We start from the raw sequence: 19,951 nt of genomic DNA on the forward strand, positions 1-19,951 counted from the left end.
AGAGCTAAGAAATGTGTGTGCGTATCGATCACCTTTGAAGTAAAACAGGGTGTATATATTTCCACACATACCTAACCATAGCACTGTGCTATGATATTTCTCTGGTGCTACCATGGAAATCAAATGATTAAGAAGCTCCATTTTACAGAGGACTGGGCTGAGAGTTCCTGCACAGTAACGTGTTGCTAAAAATATCCTTCTGCCAGGCAGATACATGTATGTGTCTGAAATTACCTTGGGTTTTGCCTCCTTTTGATTTCGTGGGGCTGGTGATGGAAGCAAGCATGTGCAAGAATAAGAAAGAGTTTATGCAAGAGGACATAACTGGAGTCTGCGTAGGGAAATATCGCTGCAGTCATCACATCCCTGAGTTGAATTAAACAAGCAGGATTTTTGGCGATCGCAAAGACAAGACAGCGTTTTTGTTTTGTTTTTTTGTTTTTTTTTTTTGTTTTTTTTTTTTCTTGAACTGTTTTTATCAGTGTGTTGTCAGCGTTCTTGTTTTCTTCCCTATTACATTATTTATCTGCAGAGTTGGCTCTGTCTTCTTCTGTAGGAAATATCTGTACACTGCTCTCTGCAGTCCCAGTATCTGATTATGTGTTGCAAGCTCAGACCCGGAGCTGGCAGTCATTTCCACACCGGCAGATCTTTGCTCACAGTGCGCTGGCGTGAGAGAATCTCACAATTCTCAGCCAACAGAAAAATGAGTATTCAAAATGTTACGAGTTTAAGCCTATCCAGGGTAAGTGGTGTTTTTAGTACCCGAGGCACAGGATATAGCTTGATTCTTTTCCCGGCTTTGTGAGTGATAGTGGAGTAGCAGTGGTTGAGCCGATTAACTCCTTTGTCTGGTTTTGCCACTAATTAATATGAAATAATAAAGCCCAGCCGTATCTCGGAGGTATTACAAGTCTTAGAGGCCAGCCATTTGGGAAACGAATTATGCTTACAGTCTTTTTTTCCCTGCTTGGTATTATAAAAAAGGAATAAGACACTGAGCTGCGAGGGTGAGGTGGTGGGATTTTTTTCTTTATGTTTTTTTATAATAGAATGGCCACTTTTTGCCTGCTGTGCTTTGGAAAAATCCCCATTTTGCGGAAAACACTAGAAAATGAGTACTCATAATTCACCAACTGCCAGTAATGGTGCAGCTGCTGTAGTACGAACTTGCCAAGTTCAGGATAACTCAGACATTTTTATTGCTTGAAAACACACAGGCTGCATCCTGACTGCTGTGGCTCCTACATTGCTGCTGTTGCCGGGAGAGCCGTGCCATAGTGGGAATTTTGCCAGACTTCTGCTATTTCTATCCTCCTCCCGCACTGGACACTGGTAGCAGTCCTGCTGCAGAGCTGGGGATTTGCAGAGCGAGAGATCCAGTACAGATGAACCGCTGTCTGCCACTGAATTTTAAGTACCACTGAGATCAGGCTCGCTCTGAAGAAGATTAGCTCATGCATTTCCTAATAAAATGTTAATGGCTAGATATCTCTAGCATCTCTGGGTTGTTCACAGTAGAAAAAAAACGTGGCAGTAAAACAACAGTGAGAATTTTTCGTGCTGAAGATTGAAGAGCTAGTGAAATAGCTGCGTCACAAAGACAGAAAAACCTTAATGACTGTGAGGGAAAAGTGTTTTAGACAGAACATACAGAACTACATCTTTGAACTAAAACTCTTAGGACTCTTAAAGGTAAAAGTAATGCTGATAAAACCTATCTAATTTTAGTGGCATGCTAGCAGTTTGAGAAGTCTTTGTTACAGATTTAACAGAGAGGAAGAAAGGGTCAAGGAAGAGCTCAATGCAGTAAGAAAGGGCAGGAACAGTAAGCAAATCGTCATCTTGGCTCCCTGTAAAAAGAGAGAAAAAAGTAAATAAGGGGCAACCAGGATTTTAAGAAGGCTTTTTAAATATTTGTAGCAAGCACAGAGCTCTGCAAATAAAGGGTAAGTGTACCGTTTCACACTGACATGAACTATCCTCCGTATTTCTTACATGAACAGCAGTAGGTGGTTGCAATAGTTATGGATTAATTTTGCTGGAAGGCTTACAAGCAGTTCACAAAGACAAAGAGGAGGGAACAGAAAATAAATCCAGTGTACTGCTTTTTTTTTTTTCTGTTAAGGTATACGGATGCTGGATGGAATAGTCACTGATGCCATTGAAGCCAGTTCAATCGGTTTCAATCCAGAACACGTCGATATTTACAGCGCAAGCTGGGGGCCTAATGATGATGGTAAAACTGTGGAGGGACCTGGGAGACTGGCACAGAAGGCTTTTGAGTATGGGATAAAACAGGTACGATACTTAAGAGAAAGATACCGTAAAATGTGCCAGAGAACAGAATTTTTACATGGTTGATATCAGAGAAGAGATGAAGACAGTTTGTGCTCTCTTTGCTCAAACATTTGAAAGGGAGGAGATAGATTTCAATAGTACAGGTCAGACAAATTACTAGCCAGAAGAGGACTTTTTAAAAAGCACCATCAAAGCTTTCTGAGCTAGTTTTGAGCTGCTGTTCTCCACAGATAAGCTTTCTTCTTCCATCCTTACTTTTGCTGCCTTTGTCTTGCCCTACCCCCACCCTTCTCTGCTGCTTGTTTTGTGCTGAACAGTAATTGGATTTCTGCACTGAAAGCCTATAAAATTTAATACAAAATTTCTGCTTTGTGAATATTTTGCTGTGTGAAATAGCAATGCATTTTAGCACCCTGTGGATGGGCTTGCATTGTGTTAATTGCTTTAGTTTATAAACTGGTGCATATCATGAGCCAATTAAAATGAAGACAGTAAAAATGCATGATGAAGGGTATTGGAAGCAATGTTTTTACAGGTGTTTTTTTTTTTCTTTGCAGTCGTTTTTAGATCTGGTTGGATGATAAGTAGAGGGCAAACTGAGAGCTACTAGGGATGTATTAATAAACTACTTTTGCTTTTGCCAGTGGGGTGGAAAGATACCTGAAGATGGACAGGTACTAATGGAGAGAGGAAGACTGAATCAGAGATGGGAGAGGGTAGAAATGGAGGAAAGCTTGAAGGACAGAATCAAAGAGAGGATTTTGGAAAAAGGGCAGTTAACATTAGCAGACAGGAGAGAAGAAAAGTCTGACAGCTGACAAACATACTGTGAGGGAAGAATGGAGACTGAGAGGAGCTGGCTGGTGATCAACTGAGATCTAAGTCCATGGGTAGGCAGCGAGAGAAGAGGGAGAATTAAAGGCATTAATTAGGGAACCGAAGTTCAGTGGTCTTACTCTGAAAAAGCGGGTTCTTCGGTGAAGAATTTATTTTTTTTTTTTTACAACTTGTTTTGTTTCTGAAGGGGAGCAAATTTACCCATTCATTTGTCAGGCTTCCTTTTGCGAGGATCTGGACGGTGTCTGTTCTGCTTAAGGTCAGCCAGAGCTGCAGTTGCCCAACAGCTTTCACCCCTGGCGCTTCACCGGGTCTGGTAAAGCACTGAAGTGGGTGCTTACCTTAAGCACCTCAAAGGTGTCAGTAGAACTCTTAAGTGAAACCAAAGCAGGTGTTTACATATGCCAGTGCTTTTCTGGACTGCAGCCTTTGTTCTCAAAGGAAGACACTATCTCACTTTCTGTAATTGACATGTCTCGTTCTTCCCATTTTAACAGCTGTATCACAGACAGTAGAGCTTACTTTTCTTTGTTTTTAATGTTTTAAGTGCTGCAAATGTGTCAGCACTTGCACAAGCAACTTCAAATCTTATCTGAGTTGAACGATAAAAATCTGTATTTCAGCTGCTGTTCCCAGTGAATGTACATATATTAATAATGAACAACATATGAATTTTTGCTCTTTATACTAAACAGATTTTTTTTTTTTTTCCTCTGATGGACTATCACAGCTTAAGACTGGCTGGGGTGATACATATTTCCTCAGTGATAGCTGTGATGGTTTACGTGCTGTCAGCTGCCAGCATCAGTTGTTAGCTGCTGCTCCCTCATTACAGGCTGGAGACCGGAGCAGGGAAGGAATGTGGTTACGTCTGGAGCCTGGTGGTGCTGGCCCACAGGCCCGTGAGAGAAGGGAGGGCTTTTCAGTCAGATGCGCTTGCTGGTTCACTGGGTTTCAGCAAGCGAATGCCAGCTGTGAAAGGCTTCCTCACAAAAAAAAAAATAAATTGGTGGAAAAGTCATGTCATGTACGTTGTTCATACTGCTCGCCCGTACCTCGGTGATTGCAGGAAATAACCTCTGATAAACTTGACATTTCTTTAAAAAAATGGGCATTTTTCCCAGAGACCAAAACATCGGCATGTGGGAAAACTTACTTGCTGAGCACAGACTCTGTTTTTAACTTAAAAACCTATTCCGAGGAAAGCTGCTGTACCTGAAGCACTAAACCTAGACCGGCGGGGTGTGAAGCAGGGTATCTCAAGTAGCTGGTTTCTTCTGCCTCTGTCTTACACGGTGCTTATGGGAAATGATCCTTTTCTGGCTGAAAATGTTCGATATGTTAGGCTTTTTGCGAGGGAGGGGTGGTTAAGAATACATTACAGAGGCCGAGATGTCTTCGATGACCACTGATTTCCATTTTCTCTAGGGCCGAAATGGGAAAGGGTCCATTTTCGTGTGGGCTTCTGGGAACGGAGGCCGTCAGGGTGACAACTGTGACTGTGACGGTTACACCGATAGTATCTACACCATCTCCATTAGCAGTGCTTCTCAGCAAGGCCTTTCTCCCTGGTATGCAGAGAAGTGCTCTTCAACTCTGGCCACAGCATACAGCAGTGGGGATTATACTGACCAAAGAATTGTAGGTTGTTTTTACCAGATTCAGAACGAACATAGAAATGTATGATATATGCAAATAACGAGTGAGAGCTCTTAAATGCTTGGTTTCAAGCGCCTGCTTTACGTTGTGTGTTACGTGCTTAGTGCTTTTGCCTTGAAACGCTGAGGGATTTGTAATCCAGTAAGTGGTTGTATTCCTGGAACATCTTCTACTGTAAAGCAATGGCTAAGCAAAATCATTGTGTCAAGGCAATTAAATCAGCATGTTGAATTTGTCTGCTGTTTGTGTACGACAGAGGTCTCTGCGTGATGTTTGATATGGTTCCCTTCTTCAGAAAGGGCAGATGAAGAGAGATTTAGAGTAAAAGAAAAAAAAAGAACCTGTGGAGTTGGTGTACCATATGAGTCAGTACCTCTGGTATACCTTGCCATTAGCTTTTGTAAGATTGTCAGCCCCTGAGTTCCCACTCACGACAGCAACAATAGTGTTTCCAAACCCCTAAAGTGTACTCATCAAGCAGGCGTAAGAGTCTGTGTACCTTCATTAGCTGTGCAAGAAATAACTTGTACTGAAGAAAATTGCTCTGATAAAAAAATGGTGAAGTACTTAGAATATCTGTTCGGCCCTGGTGGATGCTAATTTTACAATAAAGTACACTGATGGGGATTAAAACCGTGTCATTCCAAGTTAGCCAGTCCTTTCTAAGTGGCTTCTCTTCATAGCCGAGATGTAGATACATGGGCAGATGAGTTTGGTATTTAATTTCCAAATAAAGCACATGTTTCATTGCAAATTATAGTTCTTCTGCTGAAGAGGGAGCAGAACACCAATACTAATCCTATGAGTAATTTTCTAGCAAGCAGTAATTTTAAATGTTCTAGGCCCAACACAATGATCTGTTTTTATGATTCACCAGTAAGCCTGAAACACTTATTGTGAAACCTTAGAATAAAATAAGATATTCAGTGTGGGAGTATTTTGTTCCAACACAGAGTGTTTTGATACAAAAATTATAGTTGAAGTTAAAATAGTGGATTGAAATATGAATGGATTTAAACATCCATCACTTTTTCTGCTGGTGAAGAATGCAGTAATATGCACCACGTAAAAGTTACCTGATAATGTTTGTGAGTGTCAATGTGACTGTATTTACAACTGTTTATCCATGCAATCTGTGTGGTTTTTTGTTTTCTTTTTTTTTCTTTTTTTGTTTTTCCATCAGACAAGTGCTGATCTTCACAATGAGTGTACAGAGACTCACACTGGGACCTCTGCATCTGCACCACTGGCAGCAGGAATTTTTGCTCTAGCGCTGGAAGCAAAGTAAGATGTCACACAATTACCTTTGAAACTCCTCTCTCCCAGCCACCCCACCATCTTCCCTGAAACGTTGTCTGTTTAAAGTGGCATCATCTCATGCTGCAGCTCCACTTTTTGTCAGTCAGACTTGCTCAGCCTGATGACAAAAATAAGCAGCTCCTTGCCTCAACGCCTTCCTAGCAAAGCAGAAACAATGTAAGTGAAATGTGATGACCAAGGAATTTTAGTCCATTTTGTGCATTGGCAACAGTCGTTTACTGAGTTCTGGTCAATTGCACTTAAAAGCAGTGAAGCTGCACATGTATCGGGAGGACGTAATTTGAAGACAGTAGGTTGCAGGAGTTTAAATTAAGTCTTTAGTCAATTTACAGAACCTTTTCTGCCAGTGATGATCCATAAAATGGAGGGTGCCCAAGCTTGACTGTCAGAGCAGGCAGGGAACAGGATCCTGTAGGGCTGGCAGTCAGAATATATGACTTAGGGAGGGTAAGAAAGGACAGGACAGGACAGGACAATGGCTTTATCACAGAAAGCACTGCAGGCGTTGGGGCATAGGCTTAATACTTGAATGGTGTAGGTTCAGCTCCATTTTCTATTGCATGCTCCTTCGATGACATAAGTCAGGATACTTGAGGCCATATTGTAAAGGGGAGGGTTAGAATCAAATACCTGGTGAATTTTTAAAGTCCAGGTCCCATAAAGACTGGTGGGAAAAACTAGTTTTGCTAGTCAACTTTAAAAGCCTGAAAAATTTTGAAGAATTGAACTCTAATCTTGCTAGATACCCATTCTTCATTTACACAAATCTTGTCTACCTGGAGAAGTATTGTAGAGATAGGCATGCGATGTGCTATATATTTTAAAATAATGTGTTGCCGTATGCATTCAAAGCATGTTCTGTTGCAGACTAATAATTGATAGACCTGAAACAATTAAGCTGGCATGTTTTCCCAACAGCCCAAATCTAACATGGAGAGATATGCAGCACTTGGTAGTGTGGACCTCAGAGTATGATCCACTGGCTGGAAATCCAGGATGGAAAAAGAATGGAGCAGGACTGATGGTCAACAGCCGATTTGGGTTTGGACTACTCAATGCCAATGCACTGGTAGATTTAGCTGATCCCAAAAGATGGAAAGGTGTACCAGAAAAGAGAGAGTGTATTGTCAAAGACAAAAGCTTTGAACCAAGGTAAGAATTTGCATTAGCAGTAAGAAGCTTATGTCTAATTTAGTAAAGCCTGAAGGACAGTATTCTACACAGGTTGCTCTGAACCAGACTAAGAGATTTCTTTTGATTAATTTGGTTTTGCCTTACTGTATTGCTCAGGGGCAGGCAAGGAGCATTTGTTTGCTTGCTTTTTTAGTGTAAGACTGATGGAAATTACTAGCATGAAGCCTTAACAAAAATTACTATGTCTGCTTGCGCAGCCAGTGTATGGATGGATGATGCTGTGAGACTGAACCCAATAAGATAAGATATGAATGTTTAGACTGCTATCAGAATATGAATAAAAAGATACCAAGGTCTTGAAGGGATTTTTTTTATGAAAAACATCACTTAATCAGTCTTAGCAATTCTTCTCCTGTGACAGGCATAGCATATGTTGAAATCAAGGTGATATATTGAGCTTTAGTCACATCCATAGCATGTCTCTTATGAAACAGAAATGTCTCAAAGGCTCACTTAAAAGACGTACCAGTCACATTCACAAGTGCTCCCAGCATAGTGAGCCTAAACTGAGCTCAACGTACAGGTAAGTTATAGTTAGTCACTAAGCTGGCTAATCAGTAAGGATATCTTGGTTTTGTCTCCACTTGTTCACTTACAGATTTGTGTCTAGAAAAAATACAACTGTTTCAAAGATTGAAGTTATACTGTGTGAGTGCACCAAAAGTCTGTCTGTAGAAACATTTTACAGAGTGTCACTGATGGGTAACCTTACTATTTATGCTATTTTACTATCAATTTGCTTTTATGAGCTCTCTCCTTTCCACGGAGTGTTGACGCAGTACTGATGTATATAATACTTGCTGTTTATGTATTTTTATTGCAGTCCTCTATGTTACATTATAAAAAGAAAGATCCCACAATTCTGAGTTTAGAATTATTTATGTGGAGATTTAGGTACACCATTCTCATCTAAAGCAATGGAAATTGTGCAGAGAAAGCAATGCACAGTAGTTCTCGGTACAAAGAATGCACAGAAGATTTTTTTTTTTTTTTTCCTTGAGATGGCACGGACTACAAAGGGTTAAAACAGCTGTGCCTGCTGCAATATTTTAGCCCCACGACAACAGCTCCTCTGGATATTTGAATGAGGCAACTAAGTTCAAGTCTGATACAGTCCTGTGATGCAAAGACTGCTTTTTTGTGGTTTCTGGGACAACGAAAGGCTGGCAGAAACCCTTAATTATCAAACTTGCTTGCTTGCTTCCAGGATGTGTAGCACAACTATGTCTTATGCAGTGCCTGTCACTTGGTCCACCTCAGTATTATCTGTGCTTCCAGAACTTCCCATGGTTTTTACTGGAGCATTCAGAAAAATAATGAAAAGAGATTTTGTCTTTACTTCTTCCTTTCTCATCATTCTGAAATGGGTGATAAATGTATCATTTGCAATTCACATAATGATGCAGAATAAAAAGTTTCTGTGAGTAATCAAAGAACTCCTGTAATTTTGCCAGATTATTAAGAGCAAATGAGGAAGTCATCATTGAAATTCCCACAAAAGCCTGTGAGGGTCAAGAAAACTCCATTGCATCCCTGGAGCATGTGCAGCTTGAGGCAACAATTGAGTATTCTCGTAGAGGTGATCTTCATGTCACTCTGGCATCTCCATCAGGTACAGGAGGCAAAGATATGCTTTGTCTGTGTTGCTGTACTGTGTAACATTTTTTTTTTCTTTAGAAACCACCTCTGTGTTCTTCAGTGGTTTAAAAAGAGCTAAATATATCATTAGACAAATCTAGTGACCTCCAGCAGGTGAGTGTGAGGACAAAGCATCCTGGGAACTAGAGAACTGGTTCTCTGAAACCCCTTTTCAGCCTTCTGTGTGTTCAGGGTTATTTTTGTGAGAAGAGCTTTGAAAATCATTCTTCAGAAAATGAAGGCACCATTTCCAATACATTTTCATTCTGGCAACAGGACCTATAAAATCTGCGAGCTCCTGGCAGGCAGCAAATTATAGTTCAATAGTGCTTATCAGCCTTACTGTGATTTAACAAACTAATGGAAAACTGAGGAAATCTGACTCCCTATATTTCATGTAACTGTGTCTCCCCCTTGGTGTATTTAAAAACACAGTGCCTCTGTTAGGCACCGTAGTACAACTATACTAAATGTGCCAGAATATGGCAAGGTATCTTGACAATGCCCTGAAATAACACCATAAGGAGAAAAAAAAAAAAAAAAAGAAAAAAAAAAAAAAAGAAAAGAAAAGGAGAATGAGTATAAACAGCTTTGTAGAGGCTAAGATCTGTTAGAACAACTGGTATTGTTAGAAAAAAAAGACAAGCTTGCAGGTAAGAATTTAGACATCTGGCTGATCTACTTTACCGGTATCAAAGGCTAATCTAGGAATTCACAGATAATAAACCACTAGAGCCTAGTTCATACCAGTACTTCAGGACCTCACTAGAGAGCAGGGTTAAGAGACTGTACATGCAGTTTATTTCCAAACCCTACCTTGTCTGGGATTCCTTTTGAGCCTAACCTTAATTCTTCCTTTTCTGAGTTTATCTTTTGTCATACAGGAACAACGTTGCTGTCAGGTGTTCTACCCTAGACTCTTGGTGGTATTTTCAAATTGAATTCCATCTTAGATAAGTTTTAGTTTGGGAGTAATTATATGGACTGGGTACAACATGGATGTGACAGCAACAGTAGCTCTCATTCTAGTTCTATAGAGCTATTTCCCTCCCAAGACACTGCTCTGCTGCTAATATGTAGGAAGCATGGCTTCATCTTAGAACAACCACCCTTTCTGGAAGACTGATGGCAGTAATATGTTCTTCATATTTGTATGTATTTCTGTGGGTCTAGCTGAGGTATCAATAGTCATGTGCTGCTTGCCTCCATGATAGTATCATGTTGTCTTCACGGTTAAACTGTTTTTTCCCTTGGTTCTTGCTGTTTTTTTCCAATTTTCTGCAAAACAGTACCACCAAATGCATGTCATTCATTTTCTATATTAACGGTGTTACCTTTAAATATATTTATAGCTTGTGGACAGGCTCCCTGGGGCTTCTCTGCTCCTTATTATGTAAATATAGTTCCATTTCTCTCTTCTTACATGCAAACAAGCACAACAAATTTCCTACTGTGCAGTAGAATCTCTAATGCTGCAGAAATACTTTGTGAGCATTTTTCTAATTATAATAACAATGCAAACGCTTTTCACCCTGTTGGAGTTCCAGGCTGTAACAATTTACATGCAGTCACCAAAAAAAACCCCATAGTCATGAATTCAGGATAAGGCCTTGGTTTCACAACACTGCCTGAGCTGGTTTGCTTTCAAAAAGAAAAAGAAGTTTCCTGAACTGGTCATCAGTGGAAAAGTCTGGCTGTGTCTGGTCTCTATTTCTTATGTTTCTTTTTGTGCATCCACTACTTTAAATTTGTGTTAGAAACTGAACTCTACGCACCATGTGCCTTTTTAGCATGACCGAGTGTGGTAGTTTTTATGTTCTTAAATAATGCTGTGAAAATAGTTAAAGGAACCACTGATCAGAAACAGCACATTTCCCGTTCCACAAGCCACCATTAAATAGTGTATTTTCCAGGTTACCTATGCACCAGACCGTGTGCAGTCTGAGCAATGTGAAAAGTAGAAGCGGGCGTGTATGAGCAGTCACTACTGTTGATCTTGCACCATCACAGGGACCAGCACTGTCTTACTGGCTGAGAGAGAGCGAGATAAATCTCCCAATGGCTTTAAGAACTGGGACTTCATGTCTGTTCACACATGGGGAGAGAATCCAACAGGCACCTGGGTGCTAAGAATTACCGACGTGGTAAGTATGTACCTTAACTGGCTATGTTTGGAAGCTCAGACAGATAAAATGATCACTAAGCACTACCAAGCATGTTGAATAGTGAGTCCTCTCAGTAAGCAAGCTACAACAAGAGTTAATTCAAACTAAATATCCATCCGGATTAAAGATTAAAGGGAAAAGATAGGGTCAAATTTTCTTGTTCTTTACATAAATGCAAAGGACCATCCTCATTTCACAGACATGTACCTGTCAAAAGAATTTCATGCCTGTGTTTTCCTCACATTAACACGTCACTGAAATAAATCACTTAATATAATTTTCTGTGATTCGTGCAGTGAAATATGTAATCGAATTAACATGCGATTAACTGCAAAATAGGCTTTTCTGCAGAAAAGAACACAACGTAGATCTAGTCTTCTCTTGGTACATGCCCATAATTTTCATTAACTCAAAACCTTTTGGATCAATGAATTTCTCGTCACCTCAAGAGACCTATTCCGATGTATACCTTTCACTAAATTCTTTCTTAGAGTAATTACTGCTGAACAACATTTAAGGATTAAAGCAAAGAAATCTACAGATATGAAATAAATAAGTTTACTAAAACCACCTGGGGATATGGATTACAACAGTGAGACTCCAGAATAAAGCTGCTTGATAGGCAACCGAAGAACCATTCTATTCAAAGAGAGAGTGATCAAGTGCACTCATCTCTGGAGAATTTCGTTGAAGTTGTCTGTTAATAAGCTTGTCATTAGGGGTCAGATCCTGCCAGAAGCTAAATGCTTCCTACCAGGCACTGAGCCTCCAACCCCTGTTGGCCTCAGATTGTAAACAGGAGAATAATGCCAAGTACTAAGCAGATGGACAAGGCAGTAGAAGTAAATATTATTATCAACAGTGTAGTGCTAATACTGCAGGCTTATAGATAACCCCATGGTTACAGATATCCTGCTTTTTGTAATCCATATAACGCATTTTTTGGAATGAAGTTAAGAAGAGCGTTTTGTTTGTAATTATCTCTCATTTTCCATTTTCAAGTGAGAGGTTCCTGAAACTTACAATATACCAAGCTTTTTGTCCACAAGAGGTAATGCACTCTTTCCTCAGCTTGTGGGGTTCTGTGATTCCTGAAATAGGTTTTCATATTAATGACCCTAACTGAAATCAGATTCCTGTGCAGAGTACACTCATACTTGAGTCATGTAAGTCGTGCATGTAAACTTTAGTATAGACTTCTAACAAAGAAGAGCTTCAGGAGCTGTCTTCAGACGCTAAACGACTGAGCAAAAATTCTGAAAGAAGCTTTTGTAAAATAAAGTTTCGGTGTTCTCTGTACTTGTCTCTTCCACTTTCTACTATTTAAATAATGCCGCTAAAACTCATGGACAAAGCATTTGTTTCTCACTTCCACATGCCGTGTTTCAGATTGCTGTTGTACACCACTACATAATATTATTCCAAATCACTATTTCAGTGGTAACTTTTGTGAGGAAATTGCCAAGGAATGGTTTAGTGAATAAATACCAATAAGACAAAATACTACTTTGGTAATTTTTAGCATTCCGTGTTATGACAAAATTCCACTGATGCTTACATGATTAATTCAGAATTATGTTGCATCAAAATGTGCATATTTGGAATTGTTAAGCCATTGCACTCAATCCCACTTTCTGATATATCCTGTCTAATATGTCTGTCTTTTGGTGCTTATAAATCATTGTCTAAATTTAGATATTAAAAGCCTTATAATTTATTTTCGTCACTTCTGTTAATTTGCTATCAACTGTCCTGTTTCTTCTTATGTCCTGAGAACCTGTGCTAATGCAATGCTTGTCCTTTAGTCCAGAAGAATACAAAATGAAGGAAGGATTGTAAGCTGGAAATTGATTTTGCATGGCACTGCCACCCAGCCTGAACATATGAAGCAGCAACGCGTATACACATCCTACAATACTGTGCAAAATGACAGAAGAGGAGTGGAGAAGATGACAGACTTTGTAGAAGTAGTGTTACATTAATTTTTTTCCTTATGTATTTTTCAATTTATAAGAAAATTATTTTTTTTTTCCCAGTGAGAAAACACATATTCATTCTCTATTCATTTCATCTAGCTCCTGACCACTTATGAGTTGTGTATGGTAATTTTGTCCGTGTCAGCAACTGGTATTTTTATTAGTCTCTGTTTTCATATGCTAACATCTAAGGGTGTTGGGATGGTAAGGGAATATTGCTACTAAAGCAGTGAACTCAGTAGCTAATGCAGCTGAGTGGTACAAGGAGGGAGGAATACACCTCTGAGAGACACACTAAATTTCTGTAATTTTAGTGAGAACAAGCGTTGCATCCAAAAGGAGCTTTGCCTGCTGGAGGGCTCCCAGGGAGTTTGGAAGGAAGTTAGCAGCAGGAGTCGTGACAAAAGTCAGGGACTTGCTGCTTTAGAAGGTTTGGTTAAGGGGATCTGTGGCTGCTAGCTCCTTTGTCACCCTTTCTGCACCTTTCAGGTAGAATATACTAAACATACTCCAGGCTTGTGAGGGTGGCAGTGGGTTTCTGGATGCACTGGGTGGTAGTACTGCACGTTTTCACAGCGCTTGATCATGTCAACAACTTCGCAAGACTTTACTAATCACATCACACCAGCTTGTCTCCCCATTACTGGGACATCCATAAAGTATAGTGAAATTGACCTTCCTCAGCCAGGTTACGAAGGAGAGTATTGAGGAAGACATGATTATGGTCTTTAAATACATTAGGTAAGTGTCCGTAGGCGTGGCAGCCAGGTGCAAGAAAATAAATTGGAAGAGTGTGGATTCAGCGGGTACTGTAGCCGAAGATGGGTGGAGGCGGTAAGAAACAGGTGAAGATAAGATGAGCGTTCGGTTAGAAAGATGATCCCAGTGCCAATGAGGAAGCTCTGAGGCCACAGGCTGATGTGTCAGTACGGGAGGCGTAGCATCCACTGCTGCAGGGAGACGGTGCTTCTCACCAGCTTCCCTGCATGGCTGTACCCGGCATCGCTCTCCCGAGGGTCCCAGGGTACGCCCCGCGGCCACCCCTCAGCCACCCTTCACTGTCTTGTCCCGGGTGAAAGCGCCTGCAGGGAGGGCTGTATGAAATCTGTCCTTCTCACACGGGTGTGGGGCACAAGCGGAGCTGCCGTCACCGCCGCACGTGCTTCCTTCAGACGGCTGAGGAGCCGTGTCCCAGAGTACAGCCAGAAATATCTCTAAAGACAGGGACGAATCCTGCTATAAAATGACATGTTGTATCCTGCCAATGTGGAATCTGAATTTATAACTTCCTACACTGTGGGGGGGGGGGTTGATATTTTCTGCAATGTAGTCCTTCTGATAGACAGTTTTGGTGTATTATAATCTAGTTCTTTTTTAGATGCTAAGTGGCTCCTGAATGAAAAAAAAAATAGCATCTACCCACACACAGAGAAATCATTAACCGGAGCAAATCTTAATCCATTCAGATTTTCACTGACACATAACCTTTTTTATGCTAATCTGTATTCTAGGACCATACCACACAGGAGAACCTGAGTGAAAAACCCAAAGTCACAGAAGATTCTGGCAGCAGCAGTGACAAAGCAGAAGGTAAAATCCCATCAGAGGCTATGCTACATTTGCTGCAAAGTGCTTTCAGCAGACAGATGGCTCAGAAGCGACTGCCAAAGAAGACTGCAAGTGAGAAGTTAAATATTCCATATGAACACTTCTATCAAGCCCTCGAAAAATTAAACAAGCCCTCCCAGCTGAGAGACTCAGAAGAAAGTCTGTACAGTGACTACGTTGATCTTTTTTACAATGCCAAACCATATAAGCATAGAGATGATAGACTGCTGCAAGCCTTGGTTGATATTATAAATGAAGGAAACTAAACTATAGGCTATGGCACTGAGTTGGAAATATTCATTCTCCCCACCCCACCTGTAGTTTTTTTTTTTTTTTTTTTTTTCAGAAGTCTGTTGTATGCTCTAGTTGTGTGATTGCTGCTTTGATTGCTTTATATTTAATACAAATATCAAGGAAGGGAAAAAACAGGTGTGGGAGGATAAGGCAGTAAACTGATGCTTTTTAGTAATAGCTTTTTTCAAAGCTTTTCTTCATTACCATCAGAGTAGATTTGCCCCCCCCTCAGGCATGAAATGCAATAGTACTCCCCTGAAAACCCTAATGCTCTATTTTAAACAATTTTCATGTTACTTATTCTTCCCCCCTATTCACTTAGCATACAGTAGGATTCAAAACCTGAATCACCAAGCAGCTTTGAACCAAACTGCCAGAGCTATGGGGAGATACTCTCATCCCTGAATTTGTAATGAATATTGCAGTCTTTCTTACATTTGGCATTAATTCCAGATTTAGCAGATGCAGCCAGTACTGCTTCTGTCATAGCTTTTTTGTTCTTTCTCCAAACAGCAATGCTCCCTTACCCCTCTGTTCTCCTGTAAAGGAGTCGCTGGGAGGCTGGAGCTGGATTGGAGCATCAGTGGACACTGATGAAGTTATTCATGATTTAGACTACAGAGGGACATACACTAACATAAAAGAGCCCCAGATGAGGCATCCCAGACCACGGGGTGGCATTCTCACCTCCTAACTTTACCTAAGTGAAGTGCCTGAACTACGAGCCTAGTCTTTCTAGGCTATATGTAGCTAATGAAGACAGAGGCTCCTATAGGTAGCACTTCAGGGCACTCAGCTGGTCTTTACACTGCTTCTGAATTACCTATAGAGCCTCAGTTAGATTTCTAAAGTTAAGTAATATAAACGCCTTCTGAGATGCCTATGTCCGCAGTAGTCAGGACAACAAAGCTGAGATCACCTTGTCCTTTCCTTGAACTGTGACCAAAGGGGAATAGAAAGGACAACTGTACCAGCAAAGCCCACTTAAAGACTGGATCTTGGAGTGCCTGTGGTAGATTGTAACCTTTCCCAAATATCTAGGAAGTTAAGGCAAAAAGGATGGGGAGAGGTGTGAGATTAGTAAAAGAAATGCCCTGAGAAGGGCCTCAGAAATGGAGAGAAAGAGTGAATGGAATATGGAGGAGGGAGAGGAATAGAAGGAAGGAGGAGGTGGAAGAGGAGGGAGCAGAGGTGGCTGTCAGAAAGCAGCTGGGGCGGGCGGCTCTCTAACATTAGCAGGATGCTAGACAAACAGTTTTCCACACATACCTCTCTAAAGTCAGAGTCAAGTTTGACATATGATTTTATAATTAAAAAAAAAATAAAAAAAATGCAGTGTTTGCTCACAAATTGGAGGGGATCTAGAACAAGGGAATGAAGATTCCCAGGGGATATTTACCTCATTGCAGTGCCAGAGGTAATCCAAACAAGTGCTGACTGATTTTTACTTTTCTTTCTCATCTACTATTGAAATGTGTTTTCCAGAGACTGTAGAAATGTTTGATTCTCCTTCACTGTCTATTTCTTAAAATGACGCAAGACAAGAGTTTAGCATTTTGCTCATAATTCCTCAGTTCAGATAGAGATTTTTCAAACTTCACACTAAATTCTGTAATTTTAAGGTAAATCTATTTACTGTAATAGCACTTAAGTCTTCTTCTATGGAAAAAGGGACTGCTTTAAAGACAACTTTAGAAATTGTTTTACCAAACTTAAAATTTAAAAATCTCTGATTATTCATTCTTTGTGATGGTTTTATGTCTGTCTTGGGCTTAGTCTGCTTTTTTGCCAGCTTTAGATAGATTAAGCTTAGTTGGTTTGAAGAATTCTTCCATATTTCTAGTCCATACTTCAAAGATAACAACTCCACTATTGAATGTCTCTTACACTGAGTCGCTCCCTCTCTAATAAGAAATTTGCCTGGAATGAGAAGTGATTAAAAAAATCCCTGCAAGTGGCCCAAATCAGAAAGCTTTCTTGTGCCGTCCTTTCAACACACAGGCTTTCTGGCAATACAGAACTACTGAACAAGCAAAACATAAAAATGTCTAATTGCTGCTATCGCAGAGTGAGAGCACTAACTTATTACCACCAATGTTTAATTTTCAGAATGGGGACTTAATCGCCACGATAAATATTCCCATCTGGTGAGTCAGGACCACTTTTAGCCCTGTGCAATGAAGCTCAGAGGCTGGTTCCCTCAGATAACTGCGATTTTAGCCAGTCCTCATTCAGGGGTGTTACAGCAAGGAAAGCACTAGCAACACTCAATCAGCCCTTGAAAGAAGTTTTCAGAGTTAACGGATGGAAAACATAGGGCCCTCCTTTGTTTTAAGATCAGTTCTCATGTTGTAGCCAAAGTTTCATCAGAAGACAAGTTTAAGATCTATCTTTTGAATGTTTCCAACCCAGAGTAGATTGTACAGGAGTAAATTATTTTTATTGTTAGTCTTTCCTTGGTGCCTGTGTGGGTTTTGTGAAAAATGTAAAAGGAAAAAAAAAAATGTTTTCTCTCAGAATTTTAAATTATATTTTCGTTACAGGTATTTATAATAGAGCAAAGATTTTATTGAACAGACAGAATTTTAAAAGGCATAATAAATTCTATTGAAGAACCAGATTTTTCTTGGGAAAGAGACAATTTCATCCAATAAAAGTATTTTTTAAAAGGCATGTTCCAACAGCAACTGCAACATGTATGTGATGTGATGTTAAAATTTGTCTACTAGTAGCATAATACAGTGTGTTAGCAGAGCTCAGTGTGTGGTCTTAAAATTTGTGAAGAAAACAGTAAGACAAAGTCAAGCTGTTGACTTAAAAGGTCCGTGAAATATAGTTTAGCATTCAAAATAATGGCTTGAGGAAATAACCAGGGATTGGGTGAAGAAAATGCGCAATTTATTGAAAATGAAGCCCTGCAGAGGGTTTCTTCACCAGGAGAACCGGAGCGCTGACTTTTCGCCACTGCAGCTGAAGTGAGATTTGCTGCGGGCAGCAGTGGCAGCAGCACTGTCTGTCATTCAGAACTGGTGGCTCTGAATTACAAAATTCTGCCTATTTCACATACAAACGCGTGTGTCGGAAGCACTACCGTGAAATAATACAGCAGAATGAGTCAGGGAGTCAAATTGAATACGCAGATCTTCACTTCCTTGCACCAAAGCAGCAGCAGTTAAAATATTTGTTGGTTCCTCTCCCCCTCCACTGCCCGCATTTGCAGCCGGTAGAGAAACAAGCCCTTATATGCCCTTATACACTGGAAATAATTGTGGAGAACTGCTTTTTAGGGGCGGCTGTTTGCTTTGCTGCAGAGAGGCTTGGGCTCTGCGGGCACCTCGTGCCCGTGCGCACAATTTGGGGTGTTCCCTGGGCTGCTCTGACCTACGCTGGTGCCCCGGAGTCACCAGAAAGGTGCAGCCGTCCCCGTGGAACCCCCTCCTCCCACTGTTGGACGTCGTGTTTAGGAAAAAATTCTGCAGAGATGAACGAGTCTGATTTCCAAAGCTTGAACTTCTCGAGGGCTGACGGGTCGTGCTTGGGTTTAGTTTGCTCCTCAAGCGTCAGCTAAGTACTGCTCATACAACCTGCTTTGTCAAATGCTGTAAGGATGATTAAAACACTTTCTGTGCTTTCAATAAGCTACGTATCCACAGCAGAAAAATGTTTTTAGTAAATCTGCATAGAAAATGGATTTCTGGAGTAGCATAAAAAGAAGAAATCTAAGTCAGCATTCAAGCAATATTAACTAGCTTCCACACTAAACAATGGATTTACTCTCATGGTGGCTTGCTTTTTCAAGCGTCAGGCTGCACTGAAGCTTTCTAGCTCTAGCTGTTTTGAGTTATCCAAGCAGAGTCCCGGGTCAGTCACATCCTCTAGCTCCAAACTTGGAAATCTAGCTCTCAAACGAAGTGTCCTCTTTCTTACCTCTCCCAAAGTCACTCCACTCTGAAAACAATCGCAAGCATTTTCAGTCAAAAGAGAGTGTTTTAGGAGAATAAAGGGAGCTTTCCCAGCACAATAGTGGCTTCAGAATTATCTTAGTACCATCAGTCAGGAGTGGATGTAGTCTGTTTACGAGAAGAGCCCATCCAGGGCCGGGGAAACCTCTGAGGGATGCTGAGCAGCTCTGTCCTCACGCCGCGCTCGGCTCCACGCGCATCAGGGCAGCACGGAGCCGCGCCGTCCCCCCCAAAACGGCAAACCCACCTCCACCGCCTGACTTTTCCAGACAGCACGAGCCTAGGGACAGTTGGCGCGCGGGTTAGTTCAGCTCTGAGAATAACCACGGTTTAAAAATTACGGGAAAAACCCTAGTCATTGTTATGCAACACCATTTTTCACTTTTTGCAGATACAGAATATCTGCAGTGCAAGATCAGATCTTCCCTTTCAGGAAATCCCTCTCCAGGGCTCCCAGGAACCGTGCCACTTACCGCCACGTTTTAGAAGGGGACAACTCTAGAAATGTGTGTTTTGCTCTGATTCAGTTACTCAGTTCACGAATATTTCTGGCTGTGGACCGAAAAGGCTCAAACTGCAACCCTACTAGGCACTAATAGAGATCATTTCGGTAAACATTTTGCTATTTAATGACACAAGTACTCACAAAAATAACGCTTCTCTTATTGCAATTTATGAGGATAATGCAACCAGAAAGAACGAGGAATTTTGCTTCCAGCAACACAGTAAATGCCCAGTGGAAAAAAATAGGTCAAACATGTTCCAAGTTCCACTAAGATACCAGAGAAAAATAAATAGATAATATGTGAATATGGATAGTTATCAGGAAAATATATCTTAATGGTTATATCATTTCGGCTGTTTGACTACCTCCAATCAAATGTAGCCGAGCATATATCTCTTTCTTTCTGATGTCATATTCTTTCCCTAAAGCAAATGAACCGGTTGCTGTCACATGTACCGCTTTGTTTGACTATGCCGGCGTTATCAGCCAGTG

At 40.7% G+C, this 19,951-nt stretch overlaps 1 protein-coding gene across 2 annotated transcripts in view; it reads left to right on the forward strand.

The window, feature by feature from the left end:
- The window catches only part of PCSK1 (proprotein convertase subtilisin/kexin type 1), a 31,483-nt gene extending 13,736 nt beyond the window's left edge, over positions 1–17,747 (forward strand). For both annotated transcript variants that reach the window (XM_042788037.1, XM_042788036.1), the window contains 8 exons: positions 2,129–2,301; positions 4,567–4,779; positions 5,981–6,081; positions 7,036–7,269; positions 8,766–8,923; positions 10,960–11,093; positions 12,920–13,081; positions 14,602–17,747. In XM_042788037.1, coding sequence (XP_042643971.1) covers positions 2,129–2,301; positions 4,567–4,779; positions 5,981–6,081; positions 7,036–7,269; positions 8,766–8,923; positions 10,960–11,093; positions 12,920–13,081; positions 14,602–14,964 — 1,538 coding nt within the window. In that variant the 3' untranslated portion in view covers positions 14,965–17,747. The remainder of the gene's footprint in view (positions 1–2,128; positions 2,302–4,566; positions 4,780–5,980; positions 6,082–7,035; positions 7,270–8,765; positions 8,924–10,959; positions 11,094–12,919; positions 13,082–14,601) is intronic.
- Positions 17,748–19,951: the final 2,204 nt, after the last annotated feature.

The sequence above is a fragment of the Tyto alba genome, unplaced genomic scaffold, assembly GCF_018691265.1.
Source record: "Tyto alba isolate M040663 unplaced genomic scaffold, T.alba_DEE_v4.0 Super-Scaffold_13, whole genome shotgun sequence".
In the NCBI taxonomy this organism is placed as follows: Eukaryota; Metazoa; Chordata; class Aves; order Strigiformes; family Tytonidae; genus Tyto; species Tyto alba.